Source organism: Chroicocephalus ridibundus, chromosome 17 (assembly GCF_963924245.1).
Source record: "Chroicocephalus ridibundus chromosome 17, bChrRid1.1, whole genome shotgun sequence".
Classification (NCBI taxonomy): domain Eukaryota; kingdom Metazoa; phylum Chordata; class Aves; order Charadriiformes; family Laridae; genus Chroicocephalus; species Chroicocephalus ridibundus.
The window spans coordinates 1373086-1387682 of record NC_086300.1 but is presented as its reverse complement, the minus strand read 5'-3'; the positions used below and the strand labels follow the sequence as shown (position 1 = coordinate 1387682).

General features: G+C 54.6%; 2 protein-coding genes across 7 annotated transcripts in view; both read right to left on the bottom strand.

The window, feature by feature from the left end:
* Window positions 1-1700: 1700 nt before the first annotated feature.
* SLC35B1 (solute carrier family 35 member B1) lies at window positions 1701-7089 on the bottom strand. The gene is made up of 9 exons (XM_063354801.1): window positions 6851-7089; window positions 6240-6343; window positions 5030-5160; window positions 4486-4516; window positions 4126-4283; window positions 3646-3772; window positions 2964-3070; window positions 2540-2693; window positions 1701-2200 (listed from the first exon to the last, which is right to left on the bottom strand). Exons 1-9 carry the CDS (start codon window positions 7048-7050, stop codon window positions 2148-2150), a joined length of 1065 nt encoding a protein of 354 aa, XP_063210871.1. The 5' UTR covers window positions 7051-7089; the 3' UTR covers window positions 1701-2147.
* Window positions 7090-7736: 647 nt separating this feature from the next.
* Window positions 7737-14597, bottom strand: part of FAM117A (family with sequence similarity 117 member A) — a 32520-nt gene continuing 25659 nt past the window's right edge. For 5 of the 6 annotated variants that reach the window (XM_063354736.1, XM_063354735.1, XM_063354737.1 and 2 more), the window contains 6 exons: window positions 12067-12183; window positions 11410-11523; window positions 10957-11091; window positions 10229-10451; window positions 9739-9859; window positions 7737-9251 (listed from right to left, as the gene is read on the bottom strand). In XM_063354736.1, coding sequence (XP_063210806.1) covers window positions 8912-9251; window positions 9739-9859; window positions 10229-10451; window positions 10957-11091; window positions 11410-11523; window positions 12067-12183 — 1050 coding nt within the window. In that variant the 3' untranslated portion in view covers window positions 7737-8911. The remainder of the gene's footprint in view (window positions 9252-9738; window positions 9860-10228; window positions 10452-10956; window positions 11092-11409; window positions 11524-12066; window positions 12184-14597) is intronic. The other variant, XM_063354733.1, reaches the window with a different exon arrangement.

Here is a 14597-nt window from a genome sequence, read left to right as displayed (position 1 = left end):
TTTTTTTTTTTTAATTTATTTTTTTTTTTTAAAGACACTATCTCTCCTAGAGCTACACCTAGACTTGGGTCAAAAAGGGTTCAGGAAGAACACTTAGACAGAAGAGACAATTTGGCTTGAGGTGCTGTAAATAAAAAGGAGGTCACTGATAACAGACTGACAGCACGCTGGAGAAAGACTGCTGTGATCTCACTCAATTTCTGATCATATACTTTCTCAAGAGCTTTAGTCAACATAGAATTATTGCTAATAAGCAATTCTGCTTCTGGGGAATCAAAAGAAGAGTGATGTCCCTTGGATTTGTAGCACATGCTCTAGAATAGACTAGTGGTTTGTAACAGCAATGACTCCAATATTCTTAACACGTGACATGTTTGAACAGAAGTTCCAAGATTATCGTGAGGAAGTGGATGGTTGAGGGAGTAAGTGATTTGTAATGAATTTTTCAGGTGTTGATACTTGCAGTGACGGGGAGCTGGGTCTATTCCTGTATTAGATTACTAATCTAATAGAAGGGAAAACAAGTCTGCAAAACTAACGGAACTGAGAGCTCGCCTCGAATCTTTTTGCTGCTTTTGGTTGCTGATTTTGAGAATTGGTTAAATTTAAGATAGTGCTAAGAGTGCAAGTCCTACAAACACAGAGAAGAGATAGTTTTATGATTAAATCCCACAAAAGATAATTAATTCTTATATCTCTGCCACAGTGTTCACGAACAGGTCATGCAATTTCTCTACTCCCTTTTATAAAATGGAAATAGTATTCATTACCTTAGAGATACCGGGAAGGATAACTGTCTTCAGGGAAGCCAGAATCTCCGTACAGTAGCAGATGCCAGCACACGATGTTCATCAGGCAGGGCCCACGGAGTCAAGTCACTGAAGTTTTTACTTCAGGATTCTCTACTCCTGAGACCATGTTTGGTTGCTACTTAGCACTTGACCTTTAGGACAATGTAAGTTAGCAAAAAGGTGAAAGTGACAGAGAAAAACCCTTTCAAAGCCTTGGGTTTGTATTTGCAAGAAACGTGTCGTTTGTGTAGAACTGTAGGCTAGGAAGACAGATTAAATGAAAACCAAATTTGAGGCCAAAAAGAGTTGTAATAAACACTGAAGGTGTGGGGGAAGTGGGGGATAGAAAGAGAGACTTACAACAGCCGCTCAGGAAAGAGATCAAGATCCCATCTGGAGGGGCAAAAGGCCAAAGCCACAGAACAGATGGAGACCAAGTGACAGCTGGTAGAAACATGCTTTCATGTGTAAAGTTTGCTCTTTGGAGAATTTTGTGCTCCAACTCTGAAGGCATCATTATGATAATAACTCCTCCCTGTACAACACTGGGGAGCTAGCCTGTGCTCAGGAGCGTGCGTTCGAACGCTCACCGTGATGGTGGTTAATTACAAGGGCCCTTTCAACATTTAGAAGCCGTTGTCACACAACCTTGGCAGGGTTTTAGCAGCAGAGGGTCCTGTTCCTTCATCAGCAGGGGGGATGAAAAGAATTAATTCGGGCCCCACTGGTTAAACAGGTTTCCTGTAAACTTTTACATATGCCAAGAGTTGCTTCTGTTTTAGAAGGGCTCGGATGAAGGATATAATGCATCTCAATGTTTACACATATTATCCTAATGGAAGAATGTCCAACTGGCTGCTCCACCAACTCAGTTATGGAAAAAATCATGCAATCAATCAGAAGAGGGGGTTGTCTTCAACACAGGCATTTAATCCAGGGATCTTTCCAGGGCGCACCAAAGAACGAACATCATTCTAAGACTATCCCTCTCCTGGGCGAGAGGTGTGCTGTTTCTGCCCAAGATCAGCCAACGATACCAAAATTAAAGTTCTGGAAAAGTGGCCATTGTCTGTTTTTCTTTAATAAAGATATGAAGGTTTTTTTCCTGTTAAGGCAAGAATTTCATCCTGCTGCTAGGATCTAGTAACGCAGCTTTGATTACAGAAAAAAAACCCAAACTTAATTACAGTTAAAACTAATGTATTACACTTTTAAGACAATTTAGAATTAAAAAACAAAAAAAATTCCACACACTCCCCTTCTGATTACCTATCCTGAGTCCAGTTTCATAACAGATTTTGAGGTACAAGACAATAAATTAAAAGTTCATTCCAACTGCTGAGATCAACCATTTCCTCAATGCGATGTCTTCTTTACTACCTTTCCAAATTTGGCATCAAGTCCAAGGCCTGCAATGAGATAAAATAATCCGTGTGAAGAAATTCTCTGTGCACTTTCTTCAAACAAACAGAACACAAGAACTTTGTGAAATACCAGATTAACAGCACTAACTTACTAAGGGTCACTCAGAGGCAGTGACTTGCCCAGTGTCAGGGACAAAAAAAAGACAGAATAGATCTGCTGGGATTTAGGTTGCTATTTTCCTGCGCTGGTGAGGCAACCAACACACTCTTCCACCAAGAGTGTTCTAATACGATTAGATCTTTTGTTAGCTCTGCCCTCGCTATACATCATCTCAGTTGAAGTTAACAGGGGAAAGACCTCAGCTGGTTCCTTCCCAGACTTACCCAAGAACACCAGGACCGTCCCCACCCACTGCATCGTACTGATGGGATTGGCAAATAGAATGACCGACGCTAAAATGGTGAAGAACTTGCGGGTTGTGGTGATGATGGAACAAGTCAGAGGTCCGAAGTATACCACGGTCATGAAAATAAAACTCTGTAAAAAACAAATAGATGCCTTTTGTCACTCTGACTGGAAAAAGTACAACATGGATCATATTTTCAGATGAAAAGCCATCGAGCCAGAGATGAAAGAATCTTATTTCAAATCATTATTTGCATACAAACGCAGTTTTACTCTGAAGGTAGCCTGGACAGAAAGCAAGCACCAACCACAGCGATGGAAAGTGAGGCAACGTTACTTTGGCATCTCCCAACTGTGCAAACAAATCCCAGCAGAGACGCAGAACAAGGGGAGCGTATTTACCTGACCCAGCGCACTCGTCAGGCCAAACAGTAGGATATTGTAAATGATGCTGGGGTAGCGTTCCGTAAAACTCAAGAACTCCCAGAGCTCTCCAGTGAACAATATCCCTGGAAGAAAGATGAAGATGAGAAGCGTGAATTACGAGCCCAGAGGCAGCCCGAGTAGCTGCCGCCTACTTGGTGTAAGTTCAGTTTACGCTCATAACCCAACAGCAGCTACTAGAAGCAAAGACTGAATTCTACACAGTGGAAAACACAGAGAACAGGAGAAAAAGTGATCACCTTCATAGTTAATTGATGAAAGAAGCACTCATTAGCTGCAGAGCCAATTCTGACCCAACGGTCCCTAGCGATTAATGAGAAGCGCTACTCCCCAATCGCAGTGGAAAGCTGCACCCCTGCGGTTTGCAGGGCCTGCGCGGGGAGCCGTGTCCCAGGGTGAGCGCGGGTGGGGGCAGCCCCGCTCTGCGTGAAGCGCTGTCCTCTGGTGGGCGTGAGGAGAGCTGCGCTGAGAACCCCGACTTTACGCACAAACAACCAAAAAAAGCCCCAAACCAAAACAAAGTTTTTTGCAAAAAGCGTTCTAGGCCCTTTTTTGGAGCTTGACACGAGGTCTCTTCCCACGGGGAGTCCCGGGGCAGTCTCTGGGGCAGTGGCTGTGGTTTGCGCAGGGGGCTCCTTACCAGCCCCCAGGAATAAGGTGGACCATAGATTAACGTTCAGCATCATGTGGTTGGAACCCGTCTGGTAGTGAGCTCTCATGTGGTCCTGTGAGACACCAGTCAGCCCATCCAAGGTCAGCGACAGCAGCTAGGAACAGAAAAGACAGAGATAAGAGACAACAGAAAAACCCTTCATTCTTCATTTCTTCTCTATGGGGAAAACCTTGAGCATTCTCCCTCTTTTTTTACATCCCAATCACCTACTAAATAGCAATTATGTGGCCTCAAAACATACGCTAAGAGGGGTACATGTGTAGTCATGCGCTGATCTCGCACCACAGCTTGAGAGCACACCCTCAAGCCCAGGTGTCCTCCTGCAGAAGTGTTTCCACACCAGCATCAGGGTACGGGCGAGGTACAAAGGACACGGCCTTATCTGAGTTGTAACTGCTCGTTCCAACTCAGCCCTGCCAGGGTTATTTCTGCGTTGGCAGCACTCACCAGAAGGAGCTCTCCGTAGCCAAAGACGTGGTCATCGCTCCCAGCCGCCTTCTTCGGTTTGTACAGAAACAGGGCCACGCCTGCGACTATCAAGAGGACGCAGAGATACTTGGCCGGGGGATACTTCTTCCGCAGCAGAGTCACTCCTAAAAGCATGACTGAAAAGAAGCAACATCACAAACCGCTCCCAAAACCCTCTTGCGGGACTTTAACTTGGCCCAACGGAAAAAGATACACCATTTGCTCTTCCTGTGACAGAGCAAACAGAAGGGGAGAGGCACCGTTCTGACAGCTGAGGCCTTCCTTGAGGGCACAAGAAATCCACATAAATATACAAGAAGAAATGTGATATTTGCTTACCTGGGATGGGCTTACAAGATTTGCCGAGGACCTAGAAAAGAAAGACTGTATTAACTATTTGCATACCATCACCCGCCACAACGAGAGAGATCACGGCAATGCAAGGGTGACCATACGGGATGAGACCACCCTGAGGGACCCTTCCAATGAAACACACCAGATACTTCAAAAACAGAAGATAAAAAACTCCACCACAGGGCAACTGCTGAATTAATGGTGAAGGTTTCACAAATAATCTCAAGCCCCCCAGCATTAGCATCAACTCCCAATTAGCAAATTCCCGTAACTTCTAGGGATTGCTCTTCCCTTTCTGGAACAGTCTGAGCTCTTTTAGCCCCTCCCTACACTCCCAGCGCTGACTGAAACCCCGTGATACAGCCCCAGAATTGCATCTACGGGAAAACAAGCGTCAGAATTAGCTTCCCTCTGTGTCGTTTCAGCAGGTGGCTCCTCCACAGCATCAGCTGTGGGCACCCTGAGTGCAAGGGGGTAACGGAGCGCAAGGCTGTTCCCGAAGGCCACCTCCCCTGGCCCCCCGCTCCACCTGAGTCGGGTAGCTGACAAACTGCAGCGCCGAGTTGCTGGAGACCATCGCGCCCAGATAGGAGAGCGAGCAGGCGGCGTAGAGCCAACTCCGTGTGCGATCTGCTTTGACGGCATCGAAAAAATGGATCACTGGAAGGAAGACAAAGAGGAGGAAAGTCAGGAGAGCTACGAATAGCTACCGCCATCGTGAAGCACCTTAGCAAAGTGGGACCCGGGGCAAGTTTGCCATCAACGCCAACCTGTGTGGAGGGGCTGACACCCTGCAGGGGAGGGATGCCATCCGGAGGGACCTGGGCAGGCTGGAGAGGTGGGCCCGTGCCAAACTCACAAAGTTCAACAAGGCCAAGTGCAAGGTCCTGCACCTGGGTCACGGCAATCTCAGGCGCAAGTACAGGTTGGGCAGAGAATGGCTGGAGAGCAGCCCTGAGAGAAGGACCTGGGGGTGTTGGTGGGTGAGAAGCTCAACACGCCCCGGCAACGTGCGCTGGCAGCCCAGAAACCCCCCGCACCCCGGGCTGCACCCCCAGCAGCGTGGGGCAAGGGGGGGGATTCTGCCCCTCTGCTCCGCTCTGGGAGACCCCCCTGCAGTGCTGCCTCCAGCTCTGGGGCACCGACAGCAGAAGGACACGGAGCTGTTGGAGCGGGGCCAGAGGAGGCCCCGGAGATGCTGGGAGGGCTGGAGCCCCTCTGCTGTGGGGACAGGCTGAGAGAGCTGGGGGGGTTCAGCCTGGAGAAGAGAAGGCTCCGGGGAGACCTTGGAGCCCCTTCCAGGCCCTAAAGGGGCTCCAGGAAAGCTGGGGAGGGACTCTGGAGCAGGGAGGGGAGCCATGGGACGAGGGGGAAGGGTTTTACGCTGAACAAGGGGAGACTGAGATGGGATCTGAGGCAGAAATTCTTGGCTGTGAGGGGGGTGAGCCCCTGGCCCAGGGTGCCCAGAGAAGCTGTGGCTGCCCCATCCCTGGAGGGGTTCAAGGCCAGGTTGAGCAACCAGCCCGGTTGCTTAAAGGGCAGTGGGATGGAACTGGATGATTTTTAAGGTCTCTTCCAACCCAAACCATTCTATGAAGGATACCCCCAGAGACATGAAGGCCAATCAACACATGCTCTGCCGAAGAGCGGTGGCAACTGTCCCCTCAGAGGGGCACAACCCCGAGCAGCGGAGCCCCAGGCACCCAGGCCCAGCCGGCAGCTCCCGAGCCCTGACTTACGGAGTTTGGCGAAGGCGGCGTTGATCACGCACTGGATGAAGACCAGAGTCAGGGCGTACTTGAACTTCTCCTGCTTTGCGCCTTCCCCGTACCGTCCCCGTGTGCTGCGGGAGTGGGACACGGTGAGACGCCACCCGAGGAAGGCTCCCCCGGCTGTGACTGCAGTGAGGGCGGCCGCCCCCGGGGCTCCCCGCTCCCGGTTCCCCCCCAGGGCTCTCCCTCTCTGGGGTCCCCTCGCTCTCTGTTCCCCTCGGTCCCTTCCAGGGGTCCCCGCTCGGTCCCCTCTGGGGCTCCCTCCCCGGTTCCCCCCTAGGGCTCCCCCCGGGGCTCTCTGCCCTATCCCCCCATCACTCCCGGGCTTCCCTCACCCCGGTTCCCCCCGGTCCTCAGTCCTCCCGTTCCCGGTTCCCCCCGGAGCTCCCCCGGTTCCCCCCTCGGGCTCCCCCTGCCTCCGGTCCCCCGGGTCTCCCCCCCGGTCACCCCCGGGGCTCCCTCGCCCCGGTTCCGCCCGGTCCTCCGTCCCCCCCACGCCTGCTCCCACCCCCGGTTGTCCCCGGTCCCCCCTGCGGCTTCCGCTCCAGGTCCCCCCGGCCCCCCGCCGCCCCGCTGACATGCTCTCCTGCAGGATGCCGTAGTAGAAGTAGCAGGCGAAGACGCCGAGGAAGCAGACGGGCAGGCGGAGGCGCTCGGGCAGCGCGGCGCCGTTGCCGCTCCCTCCCATGGCGGCGGGGCGGGCGCTCAGCGCCGGGGGCACGTCCAGCACCACATCCCGCAGCGCGGCCGGCGGCGGCGGCGGAGCGGGCTGCCTCATACGCCCGGCTCTGCGCCCGCCCGCCGCACGGGGCCCGCCCGCCGCGCTGCCGGGCCCGGCGCGGGGCGGAGACGGGCGGACGGCGCCGGGCGCCGGCCGGGCCGGGCCGGGCGGGGAGCGCCGAGACCCTCCGCGGCCCTCCCGGGGCCGCCTCCGCCGCGGCTCGGCCGCGGTCACGGCGGCGGGGCGCCCCTCGGGGCAGGCAGCGCCCGGGGCAGCCCCAGGCCGGGGTCCTTCGCCGTGCGCGGCCCTTGCCGTGACGCAACCCGATGTGGAGTGCGAGGATTGGCTGCGCGGCCGGGGGCAAAGCTAACGGGCGGTACCTGGTTGGCGCTCCCGCCGTCGCACTCGGGCAGGGGGCGGGGCCGCCGCACCCTCCGGCGGCGCCGCGCAGGTCCTAAAGCCCGCCCGCGTCCTCTGCCCCGGGGGCGGGGCTCTGCCCACCGCCCCGTTCTCTGCTAAAGCGCCCCCCGGTGCAGGGCGCCGGAGGTGGTTCAGCGCCTCCCCGAGCCTCGGGGCGGGCTCGGCTTCGGCGGAGGAACAGCGGGACCCGGCCCCCTCCCGCTGAGCCCCGGCAAAGCCCCGTTTTTCAGCAGAACCCAGAGCGGAGCCTGTCCACGGCCTCAGCGGCTTCCGCCAAACGCTCCGGTTTAGACTCAATATATTAAATCCCAAAGAGGCACGTGGGATGCCTGAAATATTTATTTTGTTTCCTTTTAACTGGCAATACCAGCATCTGCAAAACCCCTCTAAAACACAGGACAAGAACTCCAGAGCCAACATTCCTCCTTTAAGCTTTGCAATACATAAAATACAAACTTCAAACAGCTGCAAAAATAGTGTCTTTGGAAGAAAATAGAGTTTCTACATCAGATACAAGAAAATAGGCTTCTTCAGTACAACCCAGAGCCTTTGCAACTGAACACAAAAATCAAATACTTTTGTTGTCAAGAGGCTTTTACAATCCACGTTCCCGTGTTACCGCTTTGCCTCTGAAGGCACCGCGCCAGGACTGACCCCGCAGCCGGACCCTGGGCGAGGCAGAGGGGGCCCGTCCCCCCCCCGGAGCCAGCCCCGGCCAGGCTGGGAGCAGCGGGGGGTTCTCTACAGCAGCCACAACCCCCCCCCAGCGGGGACTTTGCTGTGCTCAGTTTTCACTTCAGCCCCTCGTCCCGCAGCGCGGCCGAGGCACCTGGAAGCCCCTTCCCCACCCACGCCTCTGCCTCCCTCCCCCGGGGCACAGGCCTGTGCAAACCTGCACCGTATCACCCGCGCTCCCGTTCGGCGCAGGATTCTCAGCGCTCCAGCCTCTACCAAGGGGTGAAGGTGTCCGGGGAGGCACGGTCAGGGATCCACCGCTCTCCTCTCTGTGCTCCGAGGGAGATGAGCTGTCTTAACAGTGCAGATAAACGTCTTCTGCTCCGGCACATCCAAAGGCAGCTGCCCGACAGGCGCCGGCCCCCGCCCCTGCTCCCCAGGGTTCAGCCGCAGGCGTGAGAGGGGCTACGGGAGCCCCAGCTGAACTCTCCCAGCTCAACCTCCCCCACAGAGCCACGAAGCAGGAGTTTCCCTCTGCCCCCCACCAGCAAAACAATCACACAGGAAACAAAGACAATTCAACACAGGAAAGTGCTTTGAAGAGGGAAGGCTCGGAGAAGTGAGCCTCTCCAGCAGCGAGGAGTCCCGTGGCACACTGTCCTTCACAGTTTCCATCACCCGCAGAGGATGCCTGCTGTGGTTCTCTGTCCCAGCGCCGCCTCTCGGCTCTCACATCCCACCATCAAGGCACCAGTCTCCCCAGGCTGGCAGAGACACCCCGAGGAGCCGGAGCTGCTCTTGCTGGCTGCCTTTCCCAAAGGCCTCACACCACCAGAGAGCTGTGGAAGACGACGCTCTCCTCGGGCTGGCCGCGTTTCCAGTGTTCGTAATTCAGTGAAGGAGACTTGGAGGCCTCGCTGAAGCCGTCTACTGCAGCGTCCTTCCGCACCCCGAGGAAGGGAGCGGGGGCTGTGGGCTGGCAGGATGTAAACGTGCCCGCGCCAGCGCTGGAAGAAGCTGGGAAGCCCCGGAAGAGGAAACCCACGTTTGGGAAAAGAGGCTTCACCAGGCTGACGGGGCAGAAGGCGGAACCGGTGGGGTTGAAGTGCACTTTGTTCTTATCCGGGCAGGAAGGCTGAAACGGCTGATCTGGGCTGGGGGAGCTGAAGGAGAGACAGCAAATGGATGTGGTTAGAACAGACACCTCCAAGGGCACCGAGAAAACACCCGGATACGCGTGCTCTTCAAAGAGACTGACTAAAAGCCGAACTGCCTCTGCTGCGAGCTGGGCCGCTCTTGAGGCACAGAGCAGCAGGAAGCGCCCGGTTGGTTAGGAAAGCACACTTATTTATAGGAGAACCACCGCTTCTCCTCAAGAGGCTCTGCTGGCCGAGAAAAACCTATTGCAAGGAATCCCAAGATCCTTCTGCGCACGTCTGAGGGTGGAGAACTCAGCTTTCCGCTCTTCTCAGCGGGGCCTGAGCAGCCACGTTTTTGCTCTGAGTGTTTTCCCAGAGGCCGCTCCCTACTTTTACAACAGGGCTGGGGGGCAACTGCACCAACAGAAGCCTCAGCCGCCCCCACCCCAGCATCCTCCCGCAGGACCAGGCTCACAGGAGTTCTCTTCTGCCAACAACTCCTCATACTTACGAAGCTTCTTCAAAGGCCCGGACCTTCTCACATCCCTCCGGAGGTTCCCGTTTAAACATGTAGCTGTGGTTGGGCCGAGGAGAAGAAGCAAAGGCCAGGACTGGTGAAGGGCTGCCCTCCTCTAGCAGGGACAAGACAGATTGTGAGAAATATTTAAAAGAATCCAACAGCGCTCTAACTCAACACAGAACGGGTTCATTGAGACCCTGGGGCTGCAGGCTGCAACACCCCAAAGCCGCAAGAGTTTATCTGTGTAGTTCCCAGCTCACATCCTCCATCTGGTACCGGAAACCACCCACCCGGAGGGGAATTACTGGAGCTTTAAAAGTCCGCTACACTTTAGCCAAACCGGCTGAGACCCTTTCTTCTACCTCAGCTGCCGCTCCCAACCCAGCACACAGAGCGGGAGGAGCCACTGCACCGAGGTTTTGGTAGCACCGGCCCCCTTCGTCCCCCGCTGACCTCCAGCCCCTCTGCTTTCAGTCTTTACCTTTCTCCTTTGGATCTGGCTGTGCCTCGTCCGCCGCAGAGGAGGGTTCTTCTGCTGCCAGTCTCACCGGGGTGTGTGGAGAAAGGCGGAGAGGCACGGAAGGGGAAGGAGAAAGAGAAAGGCTGCTGCAGCTGCCACTGCTGGGCTCCAGAGTCAGGGACGCATCTCCAGAGCCCCTCTGGGCAGGCGCCGGAGCCCTGTGGCCATCTGGGACATCCAGTATCTAGGGAAGAAGCAAAGTCTTAACGGAGCAAGAAACCCCTGTCGCCAGCGAAGAGGTCTAACAGCAGTTGCACCTACAGACAGCGGCTCCTTGGGGTGCTGGATACAGATACGGGCAGAGCCTCCGCTCCGGGGAGCGAGGAAGCCTTCCGCAGCCAGAAGGACATCGGCCCTTCCGTATCCCGTAACGCACTTCAGCTCGTCAGCTGTCTGGGATCGCTTCTCCCACAGCCGCACAGCACTAACTAGCCTTTGGATGCCAGTCTGAGACAGTCTCTTAGAGCTGTCAATGAGGTATCATCGATCCCGAGATCGCTACTGGCTGCTCTCTCACAGCACCAGCACGGTTCAAGGAGGGAAGCCAGCAGCCACTTGACCCAGTTAAACTAAAGCTGGACACAGAGACCATCCCCATGGCCGAGAAACAGAGACGGGCAGTCTCTTGAGAAGAAAGGACTTCCAAGACCACCCAGAAGATTCAGGGCCATCTTGTGACCTTCACTTACCCGCAGAAGCTCTTCGTCCCCCTGTTCCTTCACAAACACTTCCTCCAGCTCCTGGTTCAGCCCTTCCAGGCTCCTGTGCAAGCAGGGGCTGAGCCTCAAAATGGGAGATGGAGAAAGGAAGCCTGAAGGAGAGTCCTGTAACAATGCAGAATCAAAGAAGTTAGAGTTCCATCTGCACAAACTCAGCAGTTACATCCTGTTCCCACAGCGCTCCCGGGCTCAGCCAAAGCCTTCCAGGAGGCTGACGGGAGGAGACCGACAGCAGAGTCATGTAAACGCACTGACCGCAGATCAAAGCACAGGGACACGGTGAAGAGATGGGGGGAGACAAAAAAATTCTCCCTTCTCAGGCACCAGAGCAGAACTCTGAGAACAGCTCGGACGCTTGGAGAGCTTGCTCTCCACCTCACTAGGACGTACGTGACAGCAGAGCAGGGGTAGATGTGAACGTACCCTGAGCGATCCAAGGACAGCATGGTCCCCCTGGAGCGGGGAGCTCTTCTCCTTTTCTTTGCCACTTCTGCCATTTAGCTTTGTTCGCTGGAGCTGCTGCTTCAGTTTGGCAATCTAGCAAACAAAGTTTCAGCTACAGAACCAGACAAGCCAACACACCTCCACCACCAAAAAGGATCACGCCTTGTCCTTCTCCTCCCCCTCTCTTCCGACCCACAAGGAAGTGCCAAAATAGAGCTGGTTTCAATCACACAAGCAGCAGCTCCGGCCACCTCTCAAAGGATGGACCAGAGGTACTCGCACGGCCTCGGCACAACTCCCCCGCTGCCATGTGGCCGGTGCCCTTCCTCTAGTGGATCTGGGTTATCTTCCACCTACAGAGTGGTAGGAACCGGGCGCTGCTGAACCCCCACACACCACGACACCGACGAGAAACGCACTGAGTCTCAGTGGAGCTACTTTACAACAGCTGCCTGCTAGAGGAAGCCAGCAAGAGCAGTCTTTAGTTGAATCCGAGCGTTAGGGGTGAGAACGAGGGCTACGGTCTCGTCTTCAATAGCATCCTGTCCTCCCACTCCCTCCCATGCAAGCAGGAGCCTCCTATACGTTAGCAACTAACCCAGATCTTGCTCAAGCAGCGGGAGGGGTCTATTTTACCTCTCTGCGGTGATCTGTGCTACCCCAAGAAGCAGAACGCTTGTGAGCACCGGAGCTGGCTTTCCCCACTTCCGCGTCATGCCAGGACACTGGAGTCTGAAGTGACGAGAAACACGGCTGAGAATAATCACAACATTTACTGCTTTAGAGATGGTGGTAGAGTCCCAACAATAAGTGACCAACTTCTGCCCCTTCACAGTCCTATTCCTGCATCCAGGAACAGGACTGAGAGCTTGCCCAGAGAGGTGGTGGAAGCCCCATCCCTGGCAGTTCTTAAGGCCAGGCTGGACGGGGCTCTGAGCAGCCTGATCTAGTGGGAGGTGTCCCTGCCCAGGGCAGGGGGGTTGGATCTAGATGATCTTTAAGGTCCCTCCCAACCCTGACAATTCTATGATTCTATCCCCCATTAATACACTACTCAGTAACGTGATCAAGACACAGCCATCTATTTCTATCAGCCAGAACAAACTCCTTTTGGCCAGATTTGTGCCTATCGGGAAACTGGACCTCGCAGACCTACGTGGCCAGAGACCTGCCCAGAAGTCAGGGGCATAATCACCACGAGCACCCGGCGAGATAAAGCGCAGCGAGCCACTACTCCAGAGAAACAACGGCAGCCGCCCCCTGTGCCGCTTGCAGGGGCTGCTGCCTGATGAACGGTGACGTAGGGTTTCAGGCACTCGTTGTAGGGAGAAGCATTACCGAGAGGAAAAGCCTCACCCAACTGTGAGAACACACAACTCGCTTCTGAGACCTCGGGCTCCCGTATCGGAGTTCCAAGGCGTAGCCAAACCCGGCCTTTGGGCTGCAGACCGACTGCTGCCGCAGCGCTGGAGGAGCCCAGCTGCCTCTCCAGCTCACATCCCTCACTCTGCAGGGCTGGCAGTTCTCAGCTGACGCTCTTCATGCAGAAAAACAGCCTCAGCACCACCTTACGCAGCTGTTTTCCAAGCAACAGCTACATTTTGAATATCAATGGAAATCCGAAAGGGCTGTTAATCTGATCAGCAAAGGGTGTGAACTTCCTTCCACTGAACTCAGCCCTCTCAGCGGAGACTCCAGGATCGGAATGGTCCCAAAGGCACACAATTTTCAAGACCAGCCATCATTTTTTCCCCAACATCACATTTCAGTGTCTCTCAAAACGCTCACCCCGCGTCCCTGCTGCCTGCCATTTCTGTGGGAGGCTTTGGATGATACTTCCCTGCTCCATCCTCAGCGACAGCCTGCCAGGAGGTGCAAGGGCCTGAGAACGGTTCCTCTCCAAGCAGCTTAACTGATCTCCCCAGAGGCTACTGCAAGAACAGCAGCTGTTTTAAACAACCCTGTTGAGTCACAGGGATGACAGAAGCCTCTTCTCTCAAAACAGGTTTTAAAATCTGTTTAAACCAAAGGAACACGGCAAGTTACCTAGAGGGGTACCAGGTTTCCCTTCTGTAAAGGGACACAGGTGATTTCTAGGCAGAAATCCAACCCTCTCCTGACTCCACAGGCTCCGAATGAACTCCCTCCTTACACATACCGCTGCAAGCAAAGCACACCGCGTTCCCTACAGCTGAAACCATTTGTTGTCTCGGTCTCCATTTTGCAATGCCTGTAAGCAGCAGACATTGTGGCAGACAAGTTCTTCTGCTCGATTTACAGCGTTCGGTTTGGTTCGAGAGCAGAAATCTCTCCAGCCATTGCTCTGAGGTCCTGCCAAGCTCAGAGCCGTGGGTCACAGCCATCCCCGCGCTGCCCCCGCACCGTGCCAGAGCCCAGGAACAGGCCACGGCGAAAGGAAATCCTACGGCAGCGACCATCCTTGCAGCTTCAGCACATGGCACAGCTGATCTCATTCCTACCTCAGATACTCTCTCCTAAACAACTCAAACATCACCATTTGGCCATTATCCCAACACATTGTGTCATTTTATATCCCTGTAGATCAGGCACATAAGAATGCTAAGGAGAAGAGGCAGAGGTCTAAGAGACGAGACCGCAGCCCTGTCCCACGTTACTGCACGAGGCAAATCTGTGGGAAGCTGAACTCCAGCTGCTACGAACAGTCCTGTACAGCAGGACGTGAGGGAAACTCTCCTCAAGTCCCTGGAAACCTCCCGAGCCCTGTTTGAGAAGCCACTGATCACAGCCTGTTGCCGTGACACGCTGCGCACTGAGCACTGCACTGGTGCTCACAAGGAAACTAGGGCCTAAAAAGGAAGAAAAGATGCTGTTTGCAATAGGAAGGCCTGAAAACGAAGAGTGTCCCACCTCTCGCAGGCAGACTGTCACGGCAGAAGGAAATTACAGAACCTTTTGTACTAACTGTGGCAAAACCGCTTCCTCAGAAAAAGGAGAGAAAAAAAAAAAATGCTTTGCACAGCAAGATAAAGCCACGAGCTCCACTCATGTGTAGTGCTGCCATCCTCACCCCACCGCGAGCACCTGCAGTTGTATCTCTCACTTAACCACCTTATGATAGCAAATCTACAGAGCTCTGCAAAACAGCTGATCAGTAGCTGAATAAGGAAGGAAGTAAACATGTGCCG

What these genes read in the sequence shown, in the direction of transcription:
- SLC35B1 (XM_063354801.1), bottom strand. Translation starts at nt 7,050, where the DNA reads ATGAGGCAGCCCGCTCCGCCGCCGCCGCCGGCCGCGCTGCGGGATGTG. An exon ending in ATCTTGTAAGCCCATCCCAG is followed by an intron (nt 4,284 to 4,485) that starts GTAAGCAAATAT and finishes GCTTCTTTTCAG; the next exon opens with TCATGCTTTTAGGAGTGACT. An exon ending in GCTACGGAGAGCTCCTTCTG is followed by an intron (nt 3,773 to 4,125) that starts GTGAGTGCTGCC and finishes TTCTGTTCCTAG; the next exon opens with CTGCTGTCGCTGACCTTGGA.